The 19,310-nt window shown below is 45.0% G+C and overlaps 1 protein-coding gene across 1 annotated transcript; it reads right to left on the bottom strand.

Moving 5' to 3' along the window:
- Window positions 1-1,188: 1,188 nt before the first annotated feature.
- LOC109870765 (trace amine-associated receptor 13c-like) lies at window positions 1,189-2,308 on the bottom strand. The gene has a single exon (XM_020461378.2). The coding sequence runs from the start codon at window positions 2,248-2,250 to the stop codon at window positions 1,288-1,290; it is 963 nt and encodes a 320-aa protein (XP_020316967.1). The 5' UTR covers window positions 2,251-2,308; the 3' UTR covers window positions 1,189-1,287.
- Window positions 2,309-19,310: the final 17,002 nt, after the last annotated feature.

Here is a 19,310-nt window from a genome sequence, read left to right on the forward strand (position 1 = left end):
GTTTTTTTATTTAAAAAATTTATATATTTCCTTTAACATCCTCGATGTGCTTATTATTCAACCATTGATATGTTCTGTCATTTTGAGACCTTAAGGAGCATCAGGTACTGCTGGAATATCTACCAATAGCATGTCCATCTTTATGTGATAAATTACACTGGTCCCTGTTCAGAACATTTATAAAGTATTAAGAAAGTATGAATAGTCCTCCCTTTAGATTAGAGACTGGAAACTACTTTACTAATGATCAGTAAATGGTTTATAAGGACATTTATTAAACATCTGATGAATGATCTTATAAATCATTACATACTATGAAAGCTGTTTATAAATGTGTGAAGAACTGGCTTGCTAAAACAGATGAAGAAGTAATGATATATCCATTATGAATAAACAATATACTTAACCATTATTAATTATTTAGTGTGTTACCCAATCACTATATTCATTCACACTCAACAGCTTCAGGGAGAGCTGCTCTGGTGTGACCCCTGACATGGCAGCAGTGATGGAGTGAGAGTAGTGGTAGTGTTCATAACCAGTATATTGAGGTTAAAGTGTCTGCTGTGGTCTCCTACACTGTTGTGTTTTATCATTACTGCATATAGTAGTTATTTATAAATGTCATAATACCCAGGTGATTAACATTTAACAAATGTGTGTGTAAAAATAAATGGTTGGCAAACTGTAAATACCTACTAAATGGCTTATTAGTGATCATTATAAAGTGGTACACATAATTGCATATTCTTGCATTTTACCCTCAACTACTTACACAATACACCATTGAGATAGACTTGGACTTCATCTAATATCATGCTGTATTGAACATTTCAACTTCACTGCACTTGTTAAAGGTGTTGTGTCACTATGTAGACACTAGAGGGTAATGTTAGACACTATATATAATGATTCATGACTTCCTCAAAATGTACTTTTAGAATAATTAAATACTATTTATCATTAAACAACATGGAACAACCACAGGCTTTGGAATTTGGAGAACACAACCCAAAATGACTACAGTGTATTTTCATAAAACAAGCTTATACCTCCTTTTTTTATTTATGCCTTCTTAAACTTTTTATTCATTTATGCCTGAAACTTTTTTAAATTTATGCCTTCTTAAACTTTTTTTCAAGTCATTCCAATCCAATCCAGCCAAATCATTCTGTATCAACACCACATTCATCTATGTATTGTCAGTGTATTGTTACATGAAAGAACAATTGTAAAACAAAACTATGTCAAACCTGTTTTTCAAACTTAGAAATCCAGAAAAAGGAACTATGAACACCTTAACTTCAGAGTTAAAATATGTTTAGCAGTCACTTTGAACCATGGATAAAAGAAAGCATAAATTATTGGATTAATTAAGGAATTAACAAGTGGCAGAAAGCTGAGGATGAATGATAGTAAATTGTCACTTAAAAAAGAAACAAAGAAGAAAGAAAATAGAAATGGAATCCAACAACTTAGATAGGTGAAAACAACAATAGACAGAGTTTTTGCTGCTTTTCTCTCAGACTTATTTGCCTGTACAGTTTTAACACCAGACACACTGGCAGCCTCTTTAGAAAATACCTTTCTGGCCTGTGATCTGGCCACCACAAAGATTTTCATATAAAGTGTTATAATAATAGAGCACGGGACAACCATTGTAAATACAAAGTCAATTATATTACCCCAGGTTATTCCTTCAACAATAAAACATTCATTCAAACACCTACTGGGTACCTGTACATTTACAATGTCTTTTATAATAACAGCATTGTATATGGTACAACAACACCAGGTAATTGATATACAACACATCATTCTTGTTATTGTTATTTTAGAGTGGTACAATAAGGGATAACACACAGCAACATAGCGGTCAATAGATATCAAGACCAAACTGCCCAGAGATAAAGAAGTACACAAACAAGTAATGTAGAGAAGAAACGCACAGAAATATTCCCCAAAACCCCAGCATGATTCAATTATTGCTACAGTCATTACTGGTATCACAATCAGTCCCACCAGGAGATCTGATGCAGCCAGAGCGAGGATGAGCAGGTTGGTTGGAGTGTGGAGCTGCCTGAAGTGAGAGATGGAGATGATCACCAGTAGGTTCAAAAATACTGTAACGGCTGAAATCAATGAGAATAAGATGTACAGTGTTATGTAGATAGATATCGATAGCAAAGCCTTTCTGCAAGAAGAGTTTCTGTCTTGAAAACAGTATTGAATATCTTCATGTTCCTCCATTTGAAAAACAAAATCTAAATGCTGATGTCCTCCTGCTCCTGCTTGGTCCTGTGCTCGATCCTGTCAGGTCAGCCTTCTGCCAAACTCTGAGCTCTGCCTCTCTATTTATCCCTGAGTTACTGACAGCCACTCCCCTCCTCGGAGTCTCTCTACACACAAAAGCACAAACACATACACAAGTAAGCACACAATGATGTAATGTATGACATAATTGTTTGTTGCTTTGGCCCGTCTATTTTTGTTTCATCAGATCAGAGGACATTTCTCCAAAAAGTACGATCTTTGTCCCCATGTGCAGTTGCAAACCGTAGTCTGGCTTTTTATGGTGGTTGTGGATATGTCGATATAGGACACTGTGGAAATAGATACTTTTGTACATGTTTCCTCCAGCATCTTCACAAGGTCCTTTGCTGTTGTTCTGGGATTGATTTGCACTTGTCGCACCAAAGTACGTTCATCTCTAAGAGACAGAACGCGTCTCCTTCCTGAGCAGTGTGATGGCTGCGTGGTCCCATGGTGTTTATACTTGTTTGTACAGATGAACGTGGTACCTGCAGGAGTTTGGAAATTGCTCCCAAGGATGAACCAGACTTTTTTCTGAGGTCTTGGCTGATTTCTTTTGATTTTCCCATGATGTCAAGTAAAGAGGCAATGGGTTTGAAGGTAGACCTTGAAATACATCCACAGGTACACCTCCAATTGAATCAAATGATGTCAATTAGCCTATCAGAAGCTTCTAAAGCCATTAAATAATTTTCCAAGCTGTTTAAAGGCACAGTCATTATAGTGTATGTAAACTTCTGACCCACTGGAATTGTGATACAGTGAATTAGAAGTGAAATAATCCGTCTGTAAACAATTGTGGGGAAAAAATGACTTGTGTCATGCACAAAGTAGATGTCCTAACAGTTTTTCCAAAACTATAGTTTGTTAACAAGTTTTAATAACTCCAACATAATGTCACGCCCTGACCGTAGAGAGCTTTTATGTCTCTATTGTGGTTTGGTCAGGGTGTGATTTGGGTGGGCATTCTATGTCCTTTTTCTATGTTTTGGCCGGGTATGGTTCTCATTCAGGGAAAGCTGTCTATCGTTGTCTCTGATTGGGAACCATACTTAGGTAGCTCTTTTCCACATGGGTTTTGTGGGTAGTTATTTTCTGTTTAGTGTTAGCACCTTACGGACTGTTTCGGTTTAATTTATTCTCTTGTTATTTTGTATTAGTGTTCAGTTCAATAAACAAACATGAACACTTACCACTCTGCGCTTTGGTCCTGTAACGAATTGGGTGTAGTGGGTGCGAAGTCAGGCACAGGAAGCAGAGTGTTCAGGGTAGTGCTATTTAATGCACAAACGGTGAACAAAAGCCACCCCACGAAACACAGGGCACACACAAAACAAATGCCCCAAATACGGGGACTAAAACAGTCCAGCAAAAACCCACGAACAGAAACACGTTAACCTCAAACGTGCACACTAGTCACACAAACAATCCCACACAAAGAGCAGGCGGGCCGGCTGGCTAATAAAGCCCAACAGATGTAACCAATAAACAGACAAGGAGGGGGAGGATGAATCAGTGGCAGCTAGTAGGTCGGAGACAACGACCGCCAGGCGCCACCTGAACTGGAAGGGGAGCAACCTTCAGGAGGAGTCGTGACAGGTCCGACTACTCTTCCTCATCCGACGACGAAAGCCGTTACACATAAGTGTATGTTAACTTCCGACTTCAACTACATAGTGCATTCAGAATGTATTCAGATCCCTTGACTTTATCCACATTCTGTTTTAATTAATTAATATGGCTAGGGGTTCCGCTAGCACCACCCCCCCAACATTCCCCTGAAAAGGCAGCGCGGGATATTCAAAAATATTTTTGTGAAATATTTTACTTTCCCACATTAACAAGTCCAATACAGCAAATGAAAGATAAACATCTTGTCAATCTACCCATCATGTCCGATTTTTTTTATGTTTTACACCGAAAACACAACATATATTTATGTTAGACCACCACTAAATCCCCCCCCAAAAAACACAGCCCTTTTTCCCAGGCAAAGATAGTCACAAAAGCAGAATGAGAGATAAAATGAATCACTAAACTTTGATAATCTTAATCAGATGACACTGCTATGACATCATGTTACACAATACATTTATGTTTTGTTCGATAATATGCATATTTATATCCACAAATCTCGGTTTACATTGACGCCATGTTCAGAAATGCCTCCAAAATATCCGGAGTAATTACAGAGAGCTACGCCAGATAACAGAAATACTCATCATAAAAAAGATACATGTTTTCCATATAATTAAAGATACACTGGTTCTTAATGCAGGGAAATTTAAACGAGTTCTACCTAATTTCGATCAGCATGATAAATGCGCAACCAGAGGAAAAAATATTCTAGATACTTTTCTCCACTCACAGTGTCACACCCTGACCATAGTTTGCTTTGTATGTTTCTATGTTTTGGTTGGTCAGGGTGTGATCTGAGTGGGCATTCTATGTTGGTTGTCTTGTTTGTCTATTTCTATGTCTGGCCTGATATGGTTCTCAATCAGAGGCAGGTGTTAGTCATTGTCTCTGATTGGGAACCATATTTAGGTAGCCTGGGTTTCACTGTGTGTTTGTGGGTGATTGTTCCTGTCTCTGTGTTTGCACCAGATAGGACTGTTTTGAGTTTTCACATTTCTTGTTTTGTTAGTTATTTCATGTATAGTTGTCTTTATTAAAAACATGAATAACCACCTGCTGCATTTTGGTCCGCCTCTCCTTCAGATGAAGAAAACCGTTACACACAGAGACTCGTAGAAAGCTCTCCCTCGCCCTCCATTTGGCAAATCTGACCATAATTCCACCCTACTGATTACAAGCAAAAATTTAAGCAGGAAGCACCAGTTACTCGGTCTATAAAAAAAGTGGTCAGATGAAGCAGATGCTAAACTACAGGACTATTTTGCTAGCAGAGATTCTTCCGATGGCATTGAGGAGTACACCACATCAGTCACTGGCTTTATTAATAAGTACATTGAGGATGTCGCCCCCATCATGACTGTATGTACATACGCCAACCAGAAGCCATGGATTACAGACAACATTTACACTGAGCTAAAGGGTAGGGCTGCTGCTTACAAGGTGTGGGACTCTAACAATGAAGCTTATAAGAAATCCAGCAATGCCCTCTGACGAACCATCAAACAGGCAAAGCGTTGATACAGGACTAAGATTGAATCAAACTACATCGGCTCTGATGCTCGTCAGATATGTCAGGGTTTGCAAACCATTACAGATTACAAAGGGAAGCACAGCTTCGAGCTGCCCAGTGACACGAGCCTACCAGACAAGCTAAATTACTTCTACGCTCGCTTCGAGGCAAGCAACACTCAAGCATGCATGAGAGCATCAGCTGTCCCGGATGACTGTGTGATCACACTCTCCGTAGCTGATGTGAGTAAGACCTTTGAACAGGTCAACATTCACAAGGCCGCAGGGGCATATGGATTACCAGGACGTGTACTCTGAGCATGCGCTGACCAACTGGCAAGTGTTTTCACTGACATTTTCAACCTGTCCCTGACTGAGTCTGTAATACCAACATGTTTCAAGCAGACCACCATAATCCCTGTCCTTAAGAACACTAACACCCAAACCGGTCGCACCTGTGCACCATCGTGCGCTATTGTGCGCAAATTGATTTTGTCCCCCCCACACCAAAAGTGATCACAACACGCAGGTTGAAATATCAAAACAAACTCTGAACCAATTATATTAATTTGGGGAGAGGTTGAAAAGCATTAAACATATAAGGCAATTTAGCTAGCTAGCTTGCAGTTGCTATCTAATTCGTCCTATTTAGCTAGTTTGTTGTTGCTAGCTAATTTGTCCTGTGATTTAAATGCTGAGTTGTTATTTTACCTGAAATGCACAAGGTCCCCCACTCCGACAATTAATCCACACATAAAATGGTTAACAGAATTGATTCTAGTCATCTCTCCTCCTTCCAGGCTTTTTCTTCTTTGGACTGTATATGGCCATTGGCATCTAATAGTATTACCATGATGCTAACCAACTTCAGTTCGTCTTTCAATCACAGACATGGGTGAACCAATGAGGAGATGTGCACGTGGGAATCTGCTTCTATAAACCAATGAGGAGATGGGTGCGGCAGGACTTAGAGCGCGTTCTGAACCACAAATAGAAGCAACTTCTATTTTAGCGCCTGGCAACACAGACACTGGTTGGCGCGTGCGAGCAGTGTGGGTACAATGATTGAATAACATTTTGGTGGAAACGTAATATTTGCACACGACGCGAGCACTGTGGTCAGCATGTGAAATGCCTAAATGACGACCAACCCATACCACTCACGTCTGTAGCCATGAAGTGCTTTGAAAGGCTGGATATGGATCACATCAACACCATTATCCCAGAAAACCTATACCCACTCCAATTTAACAGATCCACAGATGATGCAATCTCTGTTGCACTCCACACTGCCCTTTCCCACCTCGACAAAAGGAACACCTACATTAATGTTATTAATTGACTACAGCTCAGCATTCAACACCATAGTGCCCTCAAAGCTCATCACTAAGATAAGGACCCTGGGACTAAACACCTCCATCTGCAACTGATTCCTGGACTTCCTGAAGGGCCGCCCTCAGGTGGTAAGGGTAGTCAACAAAACATCCACCACGTTCATCCTCAACACAGGGTCCCCTCATGACTGCATGGCCAGGCACGACTCCAACACGATCATTAAGATTGCCGACCACACAACAGTGGTAGGCCTAATCACCGACAACGATGAGTCCTGGCTGTGTGGTGCCTGGATAACAACCTCTCCCTCAACGTGATCAAGACAAAGGAGATTATTGTGGACTACAGGAAAATGAGGAACCAGCATGCCCCCATTCTCATCGACTGGGCTGTAGTGGAGCAGGTTAAGAGCTTGATGTTCCTTAGTGTCCACGTCACCAACAAACTATAAAGATCCAAACACACCAAGACAGTCGTGAAGAGGGCACGACAAAGCCTATTCCCCCCTCAGGAGACTGAAAAAATGTGTCATGGGTCCTCAGATCCTCAAAAAGTTCTACAGCTGCACCATCGAGAGCATCCTGACTGGTAGCATCACTGCCTGGTATGGCAACTGCTCGGCATCTGACCTTAATATACTACAGAGGGTAGTGCATACGGCCCAGTAAATCACTGGGGCCAAGCTTCCTGCCATCCAGGACAACTATACTAGGCTGTGTCAGAGGAAGGCCCTAAAAATGGTCATTGACTCCAGCCACCCTAGTCATAGACTGTTCTCTATGCTACCGTACCGGAGCGCCAAGTCTAGGTCCAAAAGACTTCTTAACAGCTTTTACCCCCAAGACATAAGACGGATCAAAACAAATGAATAATAAACAGTCATTCCTACAAAAAAATACTTCTGCATTTAAAAATGTAATTGGTATTAAAGTGTAGTATTTGTTTAATAATAAAATGTATGATTAATATAAAAAATATATATAATATATAATATATATGTCTAGTTCAATATTGCAAAGTAAACTTTTAAAATTGTAATTGTAGCTATGGGTGTTACAAGCAGAGAGAGAGAGAGAGAACCCTGATCACAGAGCAAAACAAATGAATAATTAAGTCTTTCCTACATTTAAACATATATTGGGTATTAAAGTGTAGTCTTGTTTTATAATAATATATATGATTTATATAAAGGTTTAGTAAAAAACATTTGTGGAATAATTTATTATTGCAATGTAAACTTTTAATAATTGTAATAGGTATGCATTTCTGTACTAAAAATTTAGAAGACAATAAAAACATTTTAAAAGAAAATATTATTTACTTTTAAATAAATCTCCGTCCATCCGTCCATGTCTGTCTCTGTCTGTCTGTCTGTCTGTCTGTCTGTCTGTCTGTCTGTCTGTCTGTCTGTCTGTCTGTCTGTCTGTCTGTCTGTCTGTCTGTCTGTCTGTCTGATCTGTTTATGTCTCTCTCTCTACACAAGATAAATTGGTCCATTGGGGTGAGATGTTTCTTTTAAACCTGTTTCATCTTTAATGAATATTTTAATGGTCAAGGTTAGTCATCTAGGGGGTCCTTTACACACAAGTGAACTATATTTACACAAGGGGGTGCCCCTAGTGTCTTTGAAACAATTGTTTTAAACCTGTCTAACCTTTAAAAATAGTTCTCAGGTGGGGGAATCCTAGGATGTCCGAGGATGGAATGTCCAGGGAATGTCTCAGTCAATATAAAAAAGGGTTCTTTGTACTCTTTAAGATGGGCCCTTTACTTACGACTTCAACAGACAATTTTACCCCCTTAACAGCCTTTTAATGCAGTGGGATAAATCCTGGGCACACAGAGTGTTTCTTGGTAGTCTTAAACAAATATACTGTGAAACAAAAGTATCCACCTTACACAATGTATTCATTTTTGAGTTTGCATCCCATTTGGTCAATATTCCCCTCCAGTTAATCACCAACATCTTGTCAACATGGACCCCGAAAAACGGAGCAGATATCTTACACCAATCTATCTTATAGACATTTATCCATAACATGGCCTAGGCGGTCCTTATAGCGTCCAAAAATCTCTCCAAAATGTCACATGTATGAACCATCTTTATTTTCATGCATATGACTTATGCCTAAACTCATATTCTTTAGTGTAGACCAGTGGTTCACAAATGTTTTATAGTCCCGTACCCCATCAAACATTCAACCTCCAGCTGCGTACCCCCTCTAGCACCAGGGTCAGTGCACTCTCAAATGTATTTTTTTTGTCATTGTTGTAAGCGTGCCACACACACACACTGTACTATACATTTATTAAACATAAGAATGAGGGAGTGCTTGAAAGGATGCGCTTAACTTTGCAATGTTCGGTTGTATTGGAGAGACTCTCAGTCTTAAATCATTTTCCACACACAGTCTGTGTCTGTATTTAGTTTTCATGCTAGTGAGAGCCGAGAATCCACTCTCACATAGGTATGTGGTTGCAAAGGGCATCAGTGTTTTAACAGCCCAATTTGCCAAGGTAGGATACTCTGAACGCAGCCCTATCCAGAAATCTGGCAGTGGCTTCTGATTAAATTGCATTTACACAGAACCGCTTGTTGCGATTTCGATGAGGCTCTCTTGTTCAGATATCAGTAAGTGGACTGGGGGCAGGGCGTGCAAGGGATAACGAATCCATATTTCTGTGTCATCCGTTTCGGGAAAGTACTTGCGTAATTGCCCACCCAGCTCACTCAGGTGCATCGCTATATCACATTTGACATTGTCCATAAGCTTGAGTTGTATGTATGTAACTTCCGGCGCCGACAGAGATGGCCACCTCGCTTCGCGTTCCTAGGAAACTATGCAGTTTTTTTGTTTTTTTACGTGTTATTTCTTACATTAGTACCCCAGGTCATCTTAGGTTTCATTACATACAGTCGAGAAGAACTACTGAATATAAGAGCAGCGTCAACTCACCATCAGTACGACCAAGAATATGACTTTCGCGAAGCGGATCCTGTGTTCTGCCTTTCACCCAGGACAACAGAATGGATCCCAGCCGGCGACCCAAAAAAAAGAATACGTAAAAGAGGGAAACCAAGCGGTCTTCTGGTCAGACTCCGGAGACGGGCACATCGCGCACCACTCCCTAGCATACTTCTCGCCAATGTCCAGTCTCTTGACAACAAGGTTGATGAAATCCGAGTAAGGGTAGCATTCCAGAGGGACATCAGAGACTGTAACGTTCTTTGCTTCACATGGCTCACTTGAGAGACGCTATCGGAGTCGGTGCGGCCAGCTGGTTTCTCCACGCATCGCGCCGACAGAAACAAACATCTTTCTGGTAAGAAGAAGGGCGGGGGCGTATGCTTTATGGTTAATGAGACGTGGTGTGGTCACAACAGCATACAGGAACTCAAGTCCTTCTGTTCACCTGATTTAGAATTACTCACAATCAAATGTAGACCGAATTATCTACCAAGGGAATTCTCTTCGATTATAATCACAGCCGTATATATTCCCCCCCAAGTAGACACATCGATGGCTCTGAACGAACTTTATTTGACTCTAAGCAAACTCGAATCCACATATCCTGAGGCTGCATTCATTGTAGCTGGGGATTTTAACAAGGCTAAAATGAAAACAAGACTCCCTAAATTGTATCAGCATATCGATTGCGCAACCAGGGCTGGTAAAACCTTGGATCATTGCTATTCTAACTTCCACGACACATATAAGGCCCTCCCCCGCCCTCCTTTCGGAAAAGCTGACCACGACTCCATTTTGTTGCTCCCTACCTACAGACAGAAGATAAAACAAGAAGCTCCCACGCTGAGGTCTGTTCAACGGCAATCTGATTCCACGCTCCAAGACTGCTTCCATCACGTGGACTGGGATATGTTTCGTATTGCGTTAAACAACAACATTGACGAATACGCTGATTCGGTGAGCGAGTTCATTAGAACGTGCATTGAAGATGTCGTTCCCATAGCAACGATTAAAACATTCCCAAACCAGAAACCATGGATTGATGGCAGCATTCGATGACCGAATACAAACAGTGTAGCTATTCCCTCCGCAAGGCAATCAAACAAGCTAAGCGTCAGTATAGAGACAAAGTAGAATCGCAATTCAACAGCTCAGACACAAGAGGTATGTGGCAGGGTCTACAGTCAATCACGGATTACAAAAAGAAAACCAGCCCAGTAAGGGACCAGGATGTCTTGCTCCCAGGCAGACTAAATAACTTTTTTGCCCGCTTTGAGGACAATACAGTGCCGCTGACATGGCCCGCAACCAAAACCTGCGGACTCTCCTTCACTGCAGCCGAGGTGAGTAAAACATTTAAACGTGTTATGCCTCGCAAGGCTGCAGGCCTAGATGGCATCCCCAGCCGCGCCCTCAGAGCATGCGCAGACCAGCTGGCTGGTGTGTTTACGGACATATTCAATCAATCCTTATCCCAGTCTGCTGGGAGGTAACTGAGCTAAACGACTACTCACTTCCGTCATCATGAAGTGCTTTGAGAGACTAGTCAACGACCATATCACCTCCACCCTACCTGACACCCTAGACCCACTCCAATTTGCTTATCGCCCAAATAGGTCCACAGACGATGCAATCTGAACCACACTGCACACTGCCCTAACCCATCTGGGCAAGAGGAATACCTATGTGAGAATGCTGTTCATCGACTACAGCTCAGCATTTAACACCATAGTACCCTCCAAACTCGTCATCAAGCCCTGTGCAACTGGGTACTGGACTTCCTGACGGGCCGCCCCCAGGTGGTGAGGGTAGGTAACAACATCTCCACCCCGCTGATCCTCAACACTGGGGCCCCACAAGGGTGCGTTCTGAGCCCTCTCCTGTACACCCTGTTCACCCACGACTGCATGGCCATGCACGCCTCCAACTCAATCATCAAGTTTGCGGACGACACAACAGTGGTAGACTTGATTACCAACAACGACGAGACGGCCTACAGGGAGGAGGTGAGGGCCCTCGGAGTGTGGTGTCAGGAAAATAACCTCACACTGTCACGCCTTGGTCATGGTGTTTTGTGTTTTCATTATATATTTTGGTCAGGCCAGGGTGTGACATGTTTGAGTTTGAGTTTGTTTGAGTTTATTTTTATTTTTACAGGGACAGTGCACATTAATCAACATTTCAGTAAAAGTGCCGGTTTTAGCCAACCGGCTAATTTTCAACCGCAGTCCCTGGGCAGGTCATTAAAAACAATTACAATATAGACAATAGCAACATAGGACAAGCAAGACATAGCATACAGACAGAGCAACATAGGACAAGCAAGACATAGCATACAGACAGAGCAACATAGGACAAGCAAGACATAGCATACAGACAGAGCAACATAGGACAAGCAAGACGTAGCATACAGACAGAGCAGCATAAAACAAAAAGCAGCAAGAGAAAATTCATAAAAGCAACAAAGTGTTTCCACACCTCACAAGCTACAGACAATAGACAACATGGAGAGTGGCAACACACAGCTAGGGACCATGTTCACAAATCTGATTGACCTTTAGCCATGTCTTCAAGCACATGGGTTATGTGTTGTGTTTCGTATTGGGGTTTTGTAGGATTTGGGATTGCTATGATTAGGGGTGTGTCTAGTTGGGCTTGGGCTGCCTGAGGCGGTTCTCGATCAGAGTCAGGTGATTCTTGTTGTCTCTGATGGGGAACCGTATTTAGGTAGCCTGAGTTTCGCTTTGTATTTTGTGGGTGATTGTTCCTGTCTCTGTGTAGTTTCACCAGATAGGCTGTAGTTAGGTTTCACGTTCCGTTTGTTGTTTTCGTATTTGTATAGTTATTTCATGTATTGTCATTTTTCTCATTAAAATATCATGATTAACCACACCACGCTGCATTTCGGTCCGACTCTCCTTCAACAAACGAAGAACGCCGTTACAGAATCACCCACCACACAAAGACCGAGCAGCGTGTTAACAGGCAGCAGCGAAAGGAGGACGTTATGGACAGCAATGGCATGGAGTATACGACGTGGGAAGAAATCAACAGGTGGGCGGCCGACCCAGAGAGAGTGTAGGAGCCCGCTTGGGATTCGCTAGTTCAGTGCGAAGAAGGCTATAGGCGAATGGAGTTGGAGAAAAGAAAGACACGGCGGCGCAGAGCGAAGCCCGAAAAGCAGCCCCAAAAATGTATTGGGGGGGGGGCTCAGAGGGAGAGTGGCTGAGTCAGGAGATAGACCTGAGCCAACTCTCCCTGTTTATCGTGAAGAGCCAAGGAGGAGACCAGAACCAGAGGAGAGAGACCAGAGGAGTTAATGGGGAAATTGGAGGAGAGAGAAATGAGGGAGTTGCTGTGTTGGTGCTTTTTGCATAGAATTCGCCCGACGGAACGTGTTGGGGATTTGCTGGCACCTGGGTTAGCGCTCCATACTCGTCCTGAGGTGCGTGTTAGTCAGCTGGTGAAGTCCTCCCTGTAGGCCTACAGTGCGCCTCGCCTCTCCTGCGCTGCCGGAGTTTCTCGCCTGTTCAGCGCAGCCAGCGCTTTTCTCCTCTCCTGCGCTGCTGAAGTCTCCCGCCTGTTTAGCGCAGCTAGAGCCTTTCTCCTCTCCTGCGCTGCTGGAGTCTCCCGCCTGTTTAGCGCAGCTAGAGCCTTTCTCCTCTCCTGCGCTGCTGGAGTCTCCCGCCTGTTTAGCGCAGCCAGAGCCTTTCTCCTCTACAGCGCTGCTGGAGTCTTCCGCCTGTTTAGCGCAGACAGAGCTGCCAGCCTGCATGGAGCAGCCTGAGCTGTCAGTCTGCATGGAGCAGCCTGAGATGTCAGTCTGCATGGAGCAGCCAGAGATGTCAGTCTGCATGGAGCAGCCAGAGATGTCAGTCTGCATTGGAGCAGCCAGAGCTGTCAGTCTGCATGGAGCAGCCAGAGCTGTCAGTCTGCATGGAGCAGCCAGAGCTGTCAGTCTGCATGGAGCAGCCAGAGCTGTCAGTCTGCATGGAGCAGCCAGAGCTGTCAGTCTGCATGAAGCAGCCCGAGCTGCCAGTCTGCATGAAGCAGCCAGTCTACATGGAGCAGCCAGAGATGTCAGTCTGCATAGAGCAGCCAGAGATGCCAGTCTGCAAGGAGCTGCCAGTCTGCAAGGAGCTGCCAGTCTGCAAGGAGCTGTCAGTCTGCAAGGAGCCGCCATTCTGCCCAGCGCCGCCAGTCTGCCCAGCATCGCCAGTCTGCCCAGCGCCGCCAGTCTGCCCAGCGTCGCCAGTCTGCCCAGCGTCGCCAGTCTGCCCAGCGCAGCCAGTCTGCCCAGCATCGCCAGTCTGCCCAGCATCGCCAGTCTGCCCAGCGTCGCCAGTCTTCCCAGCGTCGCCAGTCTGCCCATCGTCGCCAGTCTGCCCAGCGCCGCCAGTCTGCCCAGCGTCGCCAGTCTGTCAGGATCAGTTAGATCCACCAGTCAGCCAGGATCCACCAGTCTGCCAGGATCCACCAGTCTTCCAGGATCCGCCAGAAGTGCCAGTCAGCCAGGATCCGCCAGTAGTGCCAGTCGGCCAGGATCTGCCAGTCGGCCAGGATCTGCCAGTCGGCCAGGATCCGCCAGTCAGCCAGGATTCACCAGTCAGCCAGGATCCACCAGTCTTCCAGGATCCGCCAGTCAGCCAGGATCCACCAGTCAACCAGACTCTTCCAGATCTGCCAGTCAACCAGACTCTTCCAGATCCGCCAGTCAGCCAGACTCTTCCAGATCTGCCAGTCAGCCAGACTCTTCCAGATCTGCCAGTCAGCCAGACTCTTCCAGATCTGCTAGTCAACCAGTCTCTTCCAGATCTGCTAGTCAACCAGAATCTTCCAGATCTGCTAGTCAACCAGAATCTTCCAGATCTGCTGGTCAACCTGAATCTTCCAGATCCGCCAGCCAGCCAGGATCTACCGGAGCCTACTACCTACCTGAGCTTCATCTCAGTACTGGGCTTCCTCTCAGTACTGGGCTTCCTCTCAGTACTGGGCTTCCTCTCAGTCCCGAGCTGCCCCTCAGTCCCGAGCTGCCCCTCAGTCCCGAGCTGCCTCAGTCCCGAGCTGCCCCTCAGTCACGAGCTTCTCCTCAGTTCTGTGGGGTTCTGGGTAAGGACTATTAGGCCATGGTCGGCGGCGAGGGTGGATTATCCCAGGACGCGAAGGGGAGGAACTATGACATTTATGGAGTGGGGTCCACGTCCCGAGCCGGAGCCGCCACCATGGACAGACGCCCACCCGGACCCTCCCTATGGTTTTGAGGTGCGTCCGGGAGTCCGCACCTTGGGGGGGGGGGGGTTCTGTCACGCCTTGGTCATGGTGTTTTGTGTTTTCATTATATATTTTGGTCAGGCCAGGGTGTGACATGGGTTATGTGTTGTGTTTCGTATTGGGGTTTTGTAGGATTTTGGGATTGCTATGATTAGGGGTGTGTCTAGTTGGGCTTGGGCTGCCTGAGGCGGTTCTCGATCAGAGTCAGGTGATTCTTTTGTCTCTGATGGGGAACCGTATTTAGGTATCCTGAGTTTCGCTTTGTATTTCGTGGGTGATTGTTCCTGTCTCTGTGTAGTTTCACGTTCCGCTTGTTGTTTTCGTATTTGTATAGTTATTTCATGTATCGTCATTTTTCTCATTAAAATATCATGATTAACCACGACGCTGCATTTCGGTCCGACTCTCCTTCAACAAACGAAGAACGCCGTTACACACACTCAACGTCAACAAAACTAAGGAGATGATTGTGGACTTCAGGAAACAGCAGAGGGAACACCCCCCCATCCACATCGATGGGACAGTAGTGGAGAGGGTAGTAAGTTTTAAGTTCCTCGGCGTACACATCACAGACAAACTGAATTGGTCCACCCACACAGACAGCATCGTGAAGAAGGCGCAGCAGAGAACTGAGAACTGGAAGGAGAGGCGGCCAAAGAAATAATTGGTTTTGGGGGTGACCAGAGAGATATACCTGCTGGAGCGCGTGCTACAGGTGGGTGATGCTATGGTGACCAGCGAGCTGAGATAAGGGGGGACTTTACCTAGCAGGGTCTTGTAGATGACATGGAGCCAGTGGGTCTGGCGAGGAGTATGAAGCGAGGGCCAGCCAACGAGAGCGTACAGGTCGCAATGGTGGGTAGTATATGGGGCTTTGGTGACAAAACGGATTGCACTGTGATAGACTGCATCCAATTTGTTGAGTAGGGTATTGGAGGCTATTTTGTAAATGACATCACCGAAGTCGAGGATTGGTAGGATGGTCAGTTTTACAAGGGTATGTTAGGCAGCATGAGTGAAGCCAATTCTAGATTTAACTTTGGATTGGAGATGTTTGATGTGGGTCTGGAAGGAGAGTTTACAGTCTAACCAGACACCTAGGTATTTGTAGTTGTCCACGTATTCTAAGTCAGAGCCGTCCAGAGTAGTGATGTTGTACAGGCGGGCAGGGGCAGGCAGCGATCGGTTGAAGAGCATGCATTTAGTTTTATCTGCCGAAATTGTTGCAACCCCTATTACTAACCTGTTCAAACTCTCTTTCGTGTCGTCTAAGATTCCCAAAGATTGGAAAGCAGCTGCGGTCATCCCCCTCTTCTAAGGGGTGGATCCTCTTGACCCAAACTGCTACAGACCTATATCTAGCCTACCCTGCCTTTCTAAGGTCTTCGAAAGCCAAGTCAACAAACAGATTACCAACCATTTCGAATCCCACCATACCTTCTACGCTATGCAATCTGGTTTCAGAGCTGGTCATGGGTGCACCTCAGCCACGCTCAAGGTCCTAAACGATATCTTAACTGCCATCGATAAGAAAGAGTACTGTGCAGCCGTATTCATTGACCTGGCCAAGGCTTTCGACTCTGTCAATCACCACATCCTCATCGGCAGACTCGATAGCATTGGTTTCTCAAATGATTGCCTCACCTGGTTCACCAACTACTTCTCTGATTGAGTTCAGTGTGTCAAATCAGAGGGCCTGTTGTCCGGGCCTCTGGCAGTCTCTATGGGGGTGCCACAGGGTTCAATTCGTGAGCCGACTCTCTTCTCTGTATACATCAATGATGTCGCCCTTGATGCTGGTAAGTCTCTGATCCACGTCTATGCAAACGACACCATTCTGTATACTTCTGGCCCTTCCTTAATCCAAGATGGCGTAGCAGTCAGACGTCTTGTCGTGTCGTGTCCCTTGTATATATTCGTTTTTTTTAACATATTTCTCTTCGCATATCTTTTTTCTAAACCTCAACATCTAAATACTCTCCTGCAACCCGCCTCACCCAATGTAGCGTGGATCTGCTTTTTTTTCGAAAGTATTTATATTTACTTCGGATCCAGAACCCCAGCTATCAGTCAGCAAACCATTGCTAGCGGTCATCAGCTAACCTTTAGCTCGGAAAGCTCTCGCCAGTTCGAACAATGCGACTCTAACCAGAGCATAACGGACCTATTATTTTTATCCCCGGATTCCCACCGCAAACTGAACTTTTTCATCTGGATCTTCACAACTAGCTAACTAGCTAACCACAACCCCGGATGACTACTCCTGGCTAGCGTTTCCATCCACTTAGCTTGAAGCTAGCCCGGCCAGAGCTCCTGTGCTACCACCGAAGCATACTCCTGGGCTACAATATCCGGACCCACAATATCGACGTCACCACATGAAGAGGCATAAACAGACGTAACCCCCATCGCGACTTCCCCCAAAGGCTAACTTTCTAGCCCTTGCTATCTTCTTGCTTGCTAATTCGGCCTGCTAACTGCTAGCTTGTTTAGCCCCGGCCTACTAACTGTTAGCTTGTTAGCACAGGCCTGCTAACTGTCTGAATCGCCACATCCCCAGCCAGCCCATCCACTCACCGGACCCATATTCACTTTCAATCTCTTTTCGATTTTTAATTAGATTATACCTTCCGGTAACCTGCCTCACCCAATGTGATACGGAATCGCTATTATTTTTAATTTTTAGAACACATTCAAGAACCTCCAGAAGCTAACCAGCTACAAGCTATTTAGTCATTGTTAGCCACTGCTAGCGGCTTTTACCTTCAGCACAGCCAGCCAGTTTTTTTTTGCCTGGATAATACTCGCCAGTCTAGCTTCCCTGTCCCATCCACCGCTGCCCACTGGACACTGTGATCACTTGGCTACATAGCTGATGCCTGCTGGACTGTCCATTAATCACGGTACTCCATTCTGTTTGTTTATGTTTTATCTGTCGGCCCCAGCCGCACTCAGGCTCTGTGTGTAGTTAATCCGACTCTCTCTGTCTAGTTAACGCCGTTTTACCTGCTGTTGTTGTGCTAGCTGATTAGCTGTTGTTGTCTCACCTACTGGTTTAGCTAGCTCTCCCAATCAACACCTGTGATTACTGTATGCCTCGCTGTATGTCTCTCTCAAATGCCAATATGCCTTTTATACTGTTGTTCAGGTTAGTTATCATTGTTTTAGTTTACAATGGAGCCCCTAGTTCCACTCTTCATACCCCTGATACCTCCTTTGTCCCACCTCCCACACATGCGGTGACCTCACCCATTACAACCAGCATGTCCAGAGATACAACCTCTCTTATCATCACCCAGTGCCTGGGCTTACCTCCGCTGTACCCGCACCCCACCATACCCCTGTCTGCGCAATATGCCCTGAATATATTCTACCATGCCCAGAAATCTGCTCCTTTTATTCTTTGTCCCCAACGTTCTAGGCGACCAGTTTTGATAGCCTTTAGCCACACCCTCATACTACTCCTCCTCTGTTCCGCGGGTGATGTGGAGGTAAACCCAGGTCCTGCATGTCCCCAGGCACCCTCATTTGTTGACTTCTGGGATCGAAAAAGTCTTGGTTTCATGAATGTCAACATCAGAAGCCTCCTCCCTAAGTTTGTTTTACTCACTGCTTTAGCACACTCTGCTAACCCTGATGTCCTTGCCGTGTCTGAATCCTGGCTCAGGAAGGCCACCAAAAATTCTGTGATTTCCATACCCAACTATAACATTTTCCGTCAAGATAGAACTGCCAAAGGGGGAGGAGTTGCAGTCTACTGCAGAGATAGCCTGCAAAGTAATGTCATACTTTCCAGGTCCATACCCAAACAGTTCGAACTACTAATTAAAATAAATACTCTCTCCAGAAATAAGTCTCTCACTGTTGCCGCCTGCTACCGACCCCCCTCAGCTCCCAGCTGTGCCATGGACACCATTTGTGAATTGATTGCCCCCAGAGTTTCAGAGTTTGTTCTGTTAGGTGACCTAAACTGGGATATGCTTAACACCCCGACAGTCCTACAATCTAAGCTAGATGCCCTCAATCTCACACAAATCATCAAGGAACCCACCAGGTACAACCATAAATCTGTAAACAAGGGCACCCTCATAGACGTCATCCTGACCAACTGCCCCTCCAAATACCCCTCCGCTGTCTTCAACCAGGATCTCAGCGATCACTGCCTCATTGCCTGCATCCGCTACGGATCCGCAGTCAAACGACCACCCCTCATCACTGTCAAACGCTCCCTAAAACACTTCTGTGAGCAGGCCTTTCTAATCGACCTGGCCCGGG

Source organism: Oncorhynchus kisutch, linkage group LG26 (assembly GCF_002021735.2).
Source record: "Oncorhynchus kisutch isolate 150728-3 linkage group LG26, Okis_V2, whole genome shotgun sequence".
NCBI lineage: Eukaryota > Metazoa > Chordata > Actinopteri > Salmoniformes > Salmonidae > Oncorhynchus > Oncorhynchus kisutch.